Here is a 13,229-nt window from a genome sequence, read left to right on the forward strand (position 1 = left end):
AGCATCATTGGGCATTGAGTATAATATAATAAGATAGGTAGGCAAACAAGGTGGGCTGCATCATCGTTTAAATCAATTAGGATCTTTGACAAATAATTTTGAATGTATTTTTATTGCCTTTGTATACAGAAGAGCTATGTCATAACTGATAGCCTGTGGTCACCGTTGTTTGTGGATTTATGCAATGCCAAGTGCATACTTATCTATAAGCTCATATCCGATCCAGGCAGCGAGCCAACATTATCACGCTGTTGATCGAAATATTTCTTGTCAGATTCTCCGGATCCACTCGGTACTGAGAGAATACGAGTGTATTAAGCGGTAGGCAGCGGCTTGGCTCTGCCCTTGGCATTGCTGAAATCCATGGGCGACAGTAACCACTCACCATCAGGTGGGCCGTATGCTCGTCTGCTTAAAAGGGCAAAAAAAAAATGGTTTTTCAAGCGCTGGTCACCGTCTTCGTGGATTATGACGAAGAGTTCGACGAGCGAACTAATCCCTATACACAAACCACTGAGTTTCTCGCCGGATCTTCTCAGTGGGACAAGATTGCGATCCGGTGGTAGATTCCATGAAGCACTGCTCTTGGTTGGGCCAGTGTTAGCACATTGTTTCAAGTTGAGCCCCGTGAGCTCACCTACCGTCACAACGCAGCTGGAATAGCCCCTTAGCCTACCAGCGAATAGGTGGAGAAAAATAAGTTGCTGTAAGTAAGTGTTGACTCTCTTCCAACGGTGTGAGTGACAATCTGATATAGTTCCTCAGAGCACCCAGATATTTCTCATAAATCTGAATATTGTACATCGACGTTGTGTGAATCGCACATTGTTTGTGAAGCGTGTCTCAAATTATGTAAAATTTCAAGTTCAACGTGCCTTGATAAACTACCTGGTTTATAGCTTTGGCTCTACTTACTTAAGTTTTTATTCAACAGTCAAAATTTTATTATAAGTATTGATACGTCAAGGTTTAGATTAATCTTGGCTGAGCCTTTGCTCACCCACCTGTCCTGGTCAAACTAGAAAGGCCTTCGGGTCACCAGTAATCCTTCAATCATAAAAAAACTTAGATTCATTTTTGTATTAAGTGCATCTATTTATCTCTATTACTTCATTTCAACATATTCTCTTACAAAGTTGAAGAAATGAATTATGATGTTTTTTTTATTGATAGCATTAAAAGTCGTTTTTGTTTTTTTACAGATTATTTATTAGTCAAAACTGTTTTTACTATCCAATCTGTATAATGAGAGATTTTAGTGTAGACACCAGGGTAGTATCGATGACCGCAAGAGTAACCGAAAGATACGAGGCCTACTACAAGGCCTTTGTATATTATTGGCCCACCAGAGTCTCCATAGCAACCATCAGGACCGCCAGCTTCAACGCGTCCAGCACATAACATTGAATCAGAAATCAGTGCCCGGATTGTGGCGTAACGATTTCTACACACATCTTGATCTATTGTAAATAGTGCTGTGCTTTGCAATTGTTCCGGTTGAGCTCCGTCAGGCTGAAATCAGAATGATACAGTTTGGTCCTAAGTTGAATGTAACCCACATTTGTTTTAGTTTGATTATCGATTCAAAATTATTAGTTATTTTTTTATCCTGAAATCGATAGAATTAAGCGGTAGGTAACGATTTAACTGTACTCCCTGGCATTGTTATGGTGGTCATTGGTTGTAGGTATTATAATTTTTCAATGGGACTGCCGCGTGACTTAGAAATGTATAAATTATTTTTCATTGTTTTAGTAATTTGCTCTTTTTAAGGTTATAATTGTTATGCAATGACGCTGCTTCACGTTCTATAGAAAATCTTTACATTATTCTTTATTCTAGGTTGAGTATACCTCGTGATGTCGCGTTCAGACCATGTACACTACTCTACGACTGCAAAATGCATATCAATTCTCTTATAGGTAATTACCTCTTTAACTCCCCATCCGATAAGGGTACAAATAGAATTCGGACTTATTTCGGTTCCATACTTCACAATAGTTCCTTGTCTTACTTTTGGACTAAATATAAATGTTTTAGTCACAACGACCATTGCGATATCATTGGTGTAATAAAGCTGATCGAAGCCGCGATGAGTTATGATTGTTTTCAACCCATGGATGAAACCTCCTCGGGACCTGTAAGAGGAACCTACGCGAACCCTCCAGTATTTAGGTAGACTGTAGCTGAAAATTAAGTTTGTAAAGATTAGATCTTTTTTTTGCACCCAGACTACCACTTTGATTTTTTGAGTTTTGAGTATGATTGTCAGTCACAATTCTCAGTAGGTACCCTGATTTCAGGGGGAGGGTGATGGGATACTGATGGTGTAGGACTTGTTGTAGGCCAGCGTATACAGAATTCACGTTGCAAAGTCCATAGGCTCAGTTGACCGTTTAACGCCAAGCTACGGCCAAACCGTTTACTGAATTATGCTAAAAAAGGTAACTTTTGAACCAAAAAAAGGTTAATGTGTATGATGAAAGAGTAGAATTCAAAGGGTCTGTACATTGAAGATAAGTAGTGAAACTAAAAAGGGCTTTAATAGATATGAGTGATTTTTGGAACTGTTGACTGTCTGTATGTTCGTGATTTTGCGCACATTTTCCGAATTACTACGTCGATTTTCATGTAGATATACGGGTATACTTATAACTATTCTTATATATGGAGCAGAATTAAATCCACATGTCATGGATTGTTCCAGAAAAAATCTTCATATAAATGAATAAAGAACACAACACATCTGCATAATTATAAAACGCTACAACTACATAAACATACAATACTCTGTGTACTATTTACAGTAAACACTATCTACGTCATATTCATTTTAATTAAGTTCGTCGTTTCTAATACTTTATAGGTCATATCATTTAAGTGATCATCACTCACGAACGCGTCAGGTGTTATTCATTGATAATTAAATATTTAAACTTTCAATGAAAATGATTTCCTCATGTGTTCCTCATCCGAACACACTATGTCGTTTAAAAATATTTATACACAAGCGGCCCGCTCCGGCTCCGCTCGGGTCTTTAACAAAAAATTTCAACGATATTTGACGTTGTTTTATTTTTTAAAATAAAAGAGCTTATTGCGGCATAACTATAATAGTTAGACATATGCTGTTGCGACACTTTTTGTAAATAATAACGTGTTCTACAAAGCCGTAGTACATTATTCTATTCTATCATCAATAGGTCTCGCAGGGCACGCGATGTAATGAATATTTTTGGTAATTTTTTTACACCTTGGGTTACATTATTGGAGTTTTAGTAAGGATCCCTAATTTTTTCAAAAAAGATTTATAGCCTATGTCACTCGGGACTCGGGAATAATGTAGCTTCGAAACAGTGAAAGATTTTTTTAAATCGGTTCAGTAGTTTCGGAGCCTATTCAATACAAACAAACAAACAAATCTTTCCTCTTTATAATATTAAGTATAGATAATAAAGATAATTTACGTTTATGTAAAATAATTATTATTTTACATAAAAGTAAATTATCTTTATTATTTTCGTTTTATAGATAATTTTTAAAATAGTCCGAATTTTGCAATATACACCCGTTATTATTTAATCCATTTTCGTATACAAAAACTGTGTTTACGGCAGAAAAATCCGACTTACTTTCTTCCGGTACTTTCGTTGTATTGAAAACAGTGTGCAGTGGATACGACATGCCTAGATGTTAGGATAACACCTGCACAGTGCTGTATAAAGTTTCTGTCGCCCCACGTATCTAGCAACAGCTGTGCAACTATCGGGTATCTGTCTATAGAGGTGGGCTTTCCTTCGATCACTCGCAGTTGATACTGTGTATTTACTGAAAGAAAAACAATATGTATATATATATATATATATATATATATATATATTTTTAATATTGCTCAGTGTCCTTAATTGGGCTAAAGCATAGAGTTTATGTGTTACTAGCCGTGTCCCGCGGTTTCACCCGCAAATTAATAAATTTATAATTGACAGACAATGAAAAACTTTGAAATTTTTTTTGAGATATACTGTTGCTTGTGTCCTGCATATTATAAAATAGAAGAAAATCACGAACTAGCGAACCTACACTCGCATTTATTGATAAAATAATCACTTTTTTGTACTCAATATTACTCATTCTCCTGCCCTTCTTCCAGTCACGCGTTTCGGTTTGAAGGGTGGGGCAGCCGTTGTGACAATACTGAGACCTTAGAACTATATCTCAAAGTGTGTGGCGCATTTACCTTGTAGATGTCTATGGGCTCCAGTAACCACTTAACACCAGGTGGGCTGTGAGCTTGTCCACACATCTAAGCAATAAAAAAAAAAAACCTGGGGTCGTCGCAACATTTTCTCCTTCCATACTTCTCTATCATATACCATTTCTTCGCTCACTCCCCTCTTACACATATCGTCTTTCATGTAATCCATCTATTTCTTCTTAGGTCTACCTCTTCCTCTTTCTCTAATTTAATCAATAATATTATAATCTTAATAATTTGACTATTTCCTTACCAGCAATGAATAAAAAACATTGTGAACGAACTTGATTTGCCTTCTAATTCCTATCGTTTTGGCGACGTAGAATAGTTCAATGAAAATCTGAACTCATGACGCTTCGCGGCAGAAGTAGACAGGATAATGATACCAAATCTACCAACCAACCCTAAACACTAAAACACCTTGAACAAAAAACTTGTGTCGCAATAAATTTAATATTTTAAAAACAAATAAGGGAGTTGCTTACCTTGACAAATTTCAAAAGTTAAAAAAACCGCAACTACAGAATTTAAACATTTAAAAAACATTTGAACAGTAAGTGCGATCGTTCGGTTGCTCTAAAAGACTAGTACTTAGCCAGTTAACTGTTGCACTGTCGCTATATTATCTTCTGAAGATGACCCATGCACGAGTTATGGTTAACTTAAATAATGTATAGTCCGATGTACATAGTTTGATCGTTGGCGTGTTTTTCTAATTTAGTTTTGTACAATTTTAAAGCTTTTGTATTGATTCAGATTAGAAGAAAAGTTTAATATTTATTTAGAGCAATACTACATTGTGCACCAAGAGAGAAAAGTTGGATATTTCCTCCCGCGTGTAAAATTCAAGATCCAAGATGGTCCAAGTTGAGGGTCCAACTTTTCTCCCGCGGTGCACATACTATTTTTTCTCCTACCAGGCCGAAAGTTCGTGGAGTACTGAGCCGGGGTCCAGGGGCGAAGCCCTGGCGGGGGACAGGGGGGGGGGAGCCCCCATACTCATAAAAAACAATTTAACTGTTTTTTAATTTTTAAATAAACTACTACTAATTGAATAAGAACTGCCTGATGAACTCATCTTTGTTTAATACTTCACTATTAAATTTTATTGCCTTTTGTTTATTTCACTTTTACACTAAACACAATATTGCAAATTACCCGAGCACAACAATGGCGGAGAATTTTAGGTGCGTGAGAGCAGACGTAGACACAAACGCGCATGCGCACTTGTACCTAGGGAGAAAAAGTTACACTTTTTTCCCTGTACAGCAGGACGAAAACCGAACTTTCGGTGTAGGTATGAGAAAAAATTAATATTAGAATTAAAATCTTATATATTATAAAATAACGAATAAATTATTAAAAGTGTCTAGATATTATTTAAGCACTGTCACGTTATGTGTTCTGTTACTGGTGGGCCGGGGACCTTTCCAGCTTCACCAGCACGGGGGGGGGGGGGGGGGGGGGCGAGCAAAGGCTCAGCCAGGACAGAAGGAGTTTGCTAACAGCAGCCTGAGCGCCTCCGGAGGAGACTTATCAACTCAAACATCAACTTTGCGAATGAGTTGTGTGTATAATAAAATTTAAATGTATTATTTTGTTTGCGTTTACGTTCTAATTGACGAATGATTTAAAAATACAGCTATATCACTTAGCTATCATTAGTACTCACAGAGTACCTACGTATTCAGATGTCTGTCACATTTTTGTACTACCTACTATTAATTGAGTCATCAATTAACTCTAATATTATTGATTTCCATTAAATTGCAGCTGCTATTATATTATGAAGATCACTTAAAAACGTAATTTAGACAGCTTAGCAATTGCTCTGAAGAGCTTAAAAAACTGCGATTAATGAACAACTATTATAGATATCGTCATGGTAATTCCCTTATCGTTGTCGCCGCTGACTACTCCTCGAATCCGCAAGAGCCAGTCACCGTAGTCGCCCTAGACACGTCCTTACGGAACCATCAGATCCAATAACCCTTGCATTAGACGCTTTCCGCTCTAACACTAGGAGTAGAGACCCCGGTAACCGTACTCGTTGAACTCGGCAAGGAGTTCGACGTGTAACCTGACCTAAGCATCAGCCCGTTGAGTTTCTTACCGGATCTTCTCAGCGGGTCGCGATTCCGATCCGGTAGTAGATTCATTCGCGAAGCAGCTACTCTTGAGTTGTTAGGTCTCCCTTGGAGGCGCTCGGGTAGCTGTTAGCAAATCCCGCCCCTTGTGGCTGAGCCCTTGCTCCCCAACCTGTCCTTGTGAAACTGGAAAAGCCTCAGGGCCACCAGTAAGCTCTCAATCATAAAAAAAAAATAGATATCTATGTCATGTCTTGCGAAGCACGACCTATTATACAATGACCATGACTATTAATACTGGCGTTCCGCAAAGTTTTCTAAAATACTGGAGTTTTCAACAAGAAGACTTGGACCGACCACGAAATTTATACGAGAAAATCATCCTCGCATCATAGAAGACCTCTGTAGTGAAAACGTATTTTTTTCTACAAACTTAAGGTTGTTCTGTGATTAAAATATCAAGTTTAATAGCCTAAGTATCAAATACCTTCAGTCGAAGTAGATATGTATAATGCAAAACACGTATTGGAACGTTAGTTCTATCATTAATCATTTTTTTTCTGAAAACACGACTTCGTAAAAAAATCATTTACCTGTCAGCAGTATCAATATTGGTAAGTTAGTTATTAAGTACAAACAAGCAATTAAAAACGGAGTACCCGTATTTTTTTACAACATTCCGCTCTCAAATCTCATGGTACGAAATTAAATGATTAATGAGTGTAGTTTAAAGAGTTGAAAGAACCTAATTATTGCTAAGCGCTGATAATAATGTTGATGTTAAGGCAAAGAACCAAAACTAGAGTATAATTAATTTCAGTAAAATCTGTTTTTATTTTAATGGAACCTCATTATTTTTTTATTGCTTAGAGGAGTTTTAACACGGTGACACGGTCAAATTCATGGTCCACCTGATGTTAAGTGGTCACCGCAGAACAAAAATCCTACCTCTTTGTGCTGCGAGAGTCATGTGCTCCGGTTTGAATGGTCGGACAGTCGATAAGTAATAAAATTGTGAGTTTGACTTCATGTCTCATGATAGGTAGTAGTATTTACGTTGTGACGTCTATGATTCCGAAAAACTTAACACCATACGGATCGTGTGGTCTTTTTCAGATATTGTGTAAGCCCACATGCGTGTTATGCACATTGATGAATAAACACAGTTGGTTGAAAGGTAGTACCTATGGCTATAGGACTAAGAATTCGAACTTGCTTCAAAGAATGGTAATTTTCACATCCATGGGCCCGCAGTAACTTGGTGGGTGGGGTTGGAAATGAGTTCATGTATACATTTATTAATATTCATAATTAGCATCTATGAGTTCGATTCGAGAGGCGACTGCATGCAGCGGAGATGCGAATGTTGCGATGGATGTGTGGAGTAACGAGAATGGATAGAATACGGAATGAACATGTTAGAGGAAGTCTGAAAGTGGCACCTGTAACAGAGAAGCTGAGAAGTGCGCGTTTGGGATGGTATGGACATGTGATGAGACGAAATAAAAATGAGGTAAGAGAATGTTAACTATGGAAGGATATAGAGGAAGAGGTAGACCTAAGAAGAAATGGATGGATTGCGTGAAAGACGATATGGGTAAGAAGGGAGTGAGCGAAGAAATGGTATATGATAGAAGAGTATGAAAGGAGAAAACATGTTGCGCCGACCCCAGGTGACTGGGAGAAGGACAGGATAGTGAATATGATGCTGAGTATCTATGAGTTCGAAATGCACTACATAAGTGACTTCAACAATAATCCAAGAAGAAAAAAATTGTGAAATCGAGCTTGGGTTGACTGTTGTAGTAGGTACGCCAACATTTAGTAGATACATTCCGAAAAAAAGTAATAGTTCTCTGTACGTATGGGAAGATGACACCAATCCACGAAGATTGACCCAAGCCTCAAGATACAGACAGTTGGTCGGATGAATACCTCAAGCACCAGTCACCGTTCTCGCCGAACCCGTCGCTTGCGACGAATACTGACAAACAGGACGACCGCCGAATTCATAATAGTTCTTGTCATTTGACTGTGGAACCTTGAAAAATTAAAATTAATGATGTCGCCTTTGACGATAATTTATTCAGGTTCATTTCATTTTTACAGGGATTGAACTAACATTATCACTCAGGTTAGGGCGATGACAGAATCAAAATGTGCCCCCAGGCAAAGAATTATTTTTGTTCTTGCCTTCGAATGTTTATTTATACCAATATTAAGTTAAAATTATTAAAACATTATCTAATTGCATTAGACTGTACATCCAATATTACAAGCTGCAGCTGAAGTAAGCAAAAATTAACCAAATTATTGTGGTATTAAATTATATATTGTATTTGCATAATATATTTTATTTTCGAAAAACATTAGTACATAAACTATAATTTCAAATATACAACAATAATATTAAATCACATGATAGTTATTCGAATTTTATTCAACTCAATATTTAAATTTTGTTATCTTATTATTCCTTTACTTCGTATAACAGACTGTATTTGGTTATCTATACTGGTGTAATATTTTAATTGAGTTAGCAACTTGGTAACCCTTTTGAGATCACCTTCAAAGAATGCCGTTGATAACTGTTTTTGTAAGGACTGAATTTTATTTTTATTTTCCTCATTTAAATTCATGATTTCTTCCTCCGTTTCTGCTGATTCTACTTCTTCATTCTTCTCCATAATTTTCATAAGAAATTCTTGATCAACTTCTGTTTTTTCAGGAATGTCTTTACCTCTTAATTGAAGCATGTAGATACCTTAAATTAATTAAATAATATCGTAAAATCAATTTAGAAACTATTACCAAGACTTTATCATCACTGTTATAAAATAAATTAAGAAAATCTTGTTGTGAAGATTGTTTTAACTTTTTTTAAATGATTTGCTAATAATAAGAGATATGTGAAACATCATTCTTTTTATTCTATTCAGAGAAAAATATATTAGAAGCTTATAATAGTGTAAAGCAAATATTGCATGTTAAGAAACCTAAACATATTAAGAAAACTTAAATAAATATGTTGTAAAGCACAATGCTTCAAACAAGGCCTATAAAACTGATAATGTTGTATTAATTATATACAACTATAGATATAAGTTGAGTTTTAAAATTCATCTTCAGTATTTTGTATGTCTTGGCTTTGTATGTCAGTAACCTAAGGCTTGTCTTGAATAAAAACTATAAACAAGATTAGGATCAAGCAATTATTCCAATACAACTATAGCACATTTATTGTTTTGTGGTTGATAGTATTCATGTTGGACTCGAGTAAGCATATAATGCAAAGTGAGTGATGAGTTTTAGCTGCCTAACTAGAGTAATAAAAATACTACTTTTTCCCTCGATTTGTTTATATTAAAACAAAATTATTTTTATTTATTGCTTACCTCTTGCTAATGGTTCCAACAATGTTTTATAAGCTTCATTTACTAAGGAAGAATATTTTTCAGATATTTCTTGTTCTTCTTTGACTCTGGGAATAAAAAAGTGAATAAGCTTTTCATTAGTTCAATCGGATAGGATATATTTATATTGTAAATAAAATAAAGGTAAACCATATTTTATTGATTACTATAGCACATCGGTACAATCATGTCAAGTGGCACAGCCAAGTCCCAATATTAGTTTACAAAACTATAATCTTTCATTTAAAATTAAAACACTAAATATTGTAGAAATGTTTTATAAATATCATGATCACATTCTATAAATCATGTATTATAAATACCTATTAGCATATTTGTCTGGGTGTAGATATTTTTGCAGATCTTTGTATTTTTTAGCTAAATCATTTTCATTCAAATCATATGTTTCACTAACACCCATTATTTTGAAGTAATTGTCTTCTTTGTTTGGTTTCTGAAGGGCATTACAGTTAGAACAAAAGAGGTTCACGACCAAGGTTTTCGGGTCTTTTCCACAAGACCAACAGATAAAACGAAATTGGTGTGTTATGTACAGTTTTGTACTGTTGTTAGACAAAATTCGAAGGAAATTCATTTTAAGATTTTCTAAAACTGTATATTATGAAAGGTATTACAACATTCGAGACGGTCACGAGATTCAAATTTTATAATTTAAAAAATATTTCGCGAAAATTAAAATACTTTGTTTGTTTTCATTTAAATATGAAAAGGAGTAAGGACTTTGAAACCTTGGTATCAGCTGATAATATCCACAGATTACTTTCTTACAGTTTCGCTCCATATTATTTTTCATAAAACAGTTTTTTTTATTCCCCTTATAGGCCGACAAGCATACGGGTCGCTTGATCAGGAGTAGTTACCATCACTCAAGGATGTCAGCAATGTTAGGGGCATAGCTGAACTGGTACCTATCCCAAGAAATACAAAGGATTAGGCTATATGGTATAATGCCTTTCGCCTTTCTTGCTGGAAAAATGGAATTACTACTGTCTACTGTCATTGTCATTTCAAGCGCTCTGTCATACTCGGCAAAGACATATTTGTGTTGTTAATTTATCAGACCTCGGTACTTATGCAAAACAAATCGCATTTCAAATGTCATCTTAAAATGTACATACCTAAGTAATTAATAAATTAATATAAATAGTAATTACTAGTAATTTTAAAATCTTCCTGAGAATTGGAGACAAAATGACTTACTATACTATGGAAACATGTGGAGAAGGGACGAACTTTCAAAAAGAAATATCGAACATGATGCACGGATTTGGAGATAACCCGAACCCTAACGCTGCAACGGTACTTTTAGTAGAAAATATTGTTTTGCAACAGCTTAGGAGTATCCTACAAGAAGGAATATTTAATTCTAACTTGAGAGGAAGTAAAACAATCACTAACTACGACATAATATACACAATGCGTAACAATACTGTAAAATTAAAACGTTTGCACGATTACCAGCAAAAACTGGATCAAATCGACAACAAATCACAAGTAAACGTCACAACATCAGCCGAAACTATATACTCTAATATTATACTAGAAGACGAGAAGGATCCGACAATGAAAAAAAAGAGAACACATATTGATGTGATAAAACTAATAGACGAAGCTGATGAAGTGAGTCAGATAAAATTCGATGCGATCGATTACTTAAGGAAAGTGCGAGCTTCGAAATTAACAGAGTCAATGTCTTTTGAAAAGTATGAAGCCTATCATAAAGCTAGATGTAGTTCTTTCCGTTGCAATGGCTATGGAATCGGTAAAGGCTTTATAAAATTAGAAAGGTGGATCAATCCAACCAAGGAACTCAAAATTAGTCACTCGGCATTAGAAGTATTGTGTTTTATTGCTTACGAAACTGTGGCTGAAATTGTTGATGCTGTGTATTTGATTCGACAAGATGCCAAAAGGAAACACGGAGACCCTTTTAGTAAATATGAAGGTGGATATTTCTGTAATCCCTTAAGCTTAAGTAATGCTGTTTATATAAAGTCAGGTTATGAAGGAGTGCCTGCAATAACAGTGGCTGAAGTGAGAGAGGCATTGCGTCGTTACTTTTGTCCTATAAATGGAATGAATGGATTATTTTATAGAAATATGCACATGGACTTACCAGCAAGATTTATTGCTTTATAAATTACGCTTTGTAATACCATTTTGTTTTACCATGAAAGATTGTGAGATCACATTTAGATACAAATGACAAAATTAAAATAGAAAATATAACAAAAGAAAAAGTGTATCAGTGAAATTTATAAACAAAAATGTCTTTTCATTGTTGAAATTTTAGTTAGGATTTAGATAAATGTCACTATTACCTGTTATAAAATAATATAGTGTTATTTAACTATTACTACATAATTAATTAATCGCTGGATTTAATGTGGTATTAGCAAAATAAAGATTATGGTTCGATAATGCATTGTAAAACTATGTCATTAAAGTTGTCAAAAGATTTAACTACTGCTGTAACTAAAACAAGACATATTTATACATGAATTTCGAATGATTAAGATCTTAACAAAATCCTTATAAGTACACCCCATTCTAATGGCTAGCATAAACTGAAATTTTGATTTAATTTTCATAGTTGTAAAGAATTTTATTGAAAAATGATGTCGAAACATTTAAAATTATAGACTGTTGATCCAGACTAGAAATAATACACTAAACCGTGCTGTATGTACACTTTCTATATTAATTTTTACAGATTGGGAAGGTTTGTATATTTTATAAATTTTCACAAATTACTAATTACATGTTTTCGTTATGTTGCACAATGTAGTTAATCAGCAGCAGGATTATGAGTTATTTGTTAAACTGATTGAAATTCTCTACATACCCTAGATACTTTATTAATTTTACAGCTGCTTATCACATCTGACAGTTTATGGGCACATGGAATCGTGTAAGCCTTAGACTTTTTTAGATGAACATCATGTAATAAAGTGAAGAATAAATAATATCTTTAAAATAAATATTAGTTATTTAATTCGGAACAGCGTGTAACTGCAATATACCAAATTATATAAAGTCCATAAATGTTTCTTTTTTTTTTTAGTATGGCAATCAGCTTTTCTAATTTAATATTATACTGGTAACTGACTCATACTCGACTGGACTCTTATGAGTCCGCGCGGGTAGGTACCACCGCCCTGCCTATTTCTGCCGTGAAGCAGTAATGCGTTTCGGTTTGAAGGGTGGGGCAGCCGTTGTAACTATACTTGAGACCTTAGAACTTATATCTCAAGGTGGGTGGCGCATTTACGTCGTAGATCTCTATGCGCTCCAGTAACCACTTAACACCAGGTGGGCTGCGAGCTCGTCCACCCATCTAGTAATAAAAAACAAAAGAAAACTATGTAATTAACACTGAATAATAAGAATTATTTATTATCATTAATAAATAGTTTAATTGTATTTTATAATATTAAATTGATTAATTTATTA

General features: G+C 34.9%; 3 protein-coding genes across 4 annotated transcripts; 1 reads left to right on the forward strand and 2 right to left on the reverse strand.

The window, feature by feature from the left end:
• Window positions 1-1,185: 1,185 nt before the first annotated feature.
• Window positions 1,186-5,193, reverse strand: LOC101737824 (trypsin, alkaline A). Its single transcript, XM_004928999.5, has 4 exons — window positions 4,741-5,193; window positions 3,633-3,828; window positions 1,931-2,186; window positions 1,186-1,512 (listed from the first exon to the last, which is right to left on the reverse strand). The coding sequence occupies exons 1-4, from the start codon at window positions 4,799-4,801 to the stop codon at window positions 1,204-1,206; spliced, it is 822 nt and encodes a 273-aa protein (XP_004929056.2). The 5' UTR covers window positions 4,802-5,193; the 3' UTR covers window positions 1,186-1,203.
• A 3,475-nt stretch (window positions 5,194-8,668) lies between these two features.
• Window positions 8,669-10,533, reverse strand: LOC101745431 (iron-sulfur cluster co-chaperone protein HscB). Of its 2 annotated transcripts, none has more exons than XM_038016479.2 (3): window positions 10,079-10,533; window positions 9,738-9,823; window positions 8,669-9,106 (listed from the first exon to the last, which is right to left on the reverse strand). In XM_038016479.2, the coding sequence occupies exons 1-3, from the start codon at window positions 10,348-10,350 to the stop codon at window positions 8,805-8,807; spliced, it is 660 nt and encodes a 219-aa protein (XP_037872407.1). In that variant the 5' UTR covers window positions 10,351-10,533; the 3' UTR covers window positions 8,669-8,804. The 2 variants fall into 2 exon arrangements, with proteins under 2 accessions (XP_037872407.1, XP_037872408.1); XM_038016480.2 differs by having other exon boundaries at window positions 10,052-10,513.
• Window positions 10,534-10,967: 434 nt separating this feature from the next.
• On the forward strand, window positions 10,968-11,915 carry LOC101745291 (transcription initiation protein SPT3 homolog). Its single transcript, XM_004928807.5, has one exon. The coding sequence runs from the start codon at window positions 10,968-10,970 to the stop codon at window positions 11,913-11,915; it is 948 nt and encodes a 315-aa protein (XP_004928864.1).
• The last annotated feature ends 1,314 nt before the right edge of the window (window positions 11,916-13,229 follow it).

This window comes from Bombyx mori, chromosome 16 (assembly GCF_030269925.1).
Source record: "Bombyx mori chromosome 16, ASM3026992v2".
Taxonomy (NCBI): Eukaryota; Metazoa; Arthropoda; class Insecta; order Lepidoptera; family Bombycidae; genus Bombyx; species Bombyx mori.

Coding starts and splice junctions, on each gene's coding strand:
- LOC101737824 (XM_004928999.5), bottom strand. CDS start 4,801: ATGTTTTTTAAATGTTTAAATTCTGTAGTTGCGGTTTTTTTAACTTTT. Junction 2,187..3,632: donor AACGAAAGTACCGGAAGAAA/GTAAGTCGGATT, acceptor CTTAATTTTCAG/CTACAGTCTACCTAAATACT. Junction 1,513..1,930: donor TCGGATGGGGAGTTAAAGAG/GTAATTACCTAT, acceptor TTCTGATTTCAG/CCTGACGGAGCTCAACCGGA.
- LOC101745431 (XM_038016479.2), bottom strand. CDS start 10,350: ATGAATTTCCTTCGAATTTTGTCTAACAACAGTACAAAACTGTACATA. Junction 9,824..10,078: donor CCAGACAAATATGCTAATAG/GTATTTATAATA, acceptor TTTTATTCCCAG/AGTCAAAGAAGAACAAGAAA. Junction 9,107..9,737: donor GTTGGAACCATTAGCAAGAG/GTAAGCAATAAA, acceptor AATTAATTTAAG/GTATCTACATGCTTCAATTA.
- LOC101745291 (XM_004928807.5), top strand. CDS start 10,968: ATGACTTACTATACTATGGAAACATGTGGAGAAGGGACGAACTTTCAA.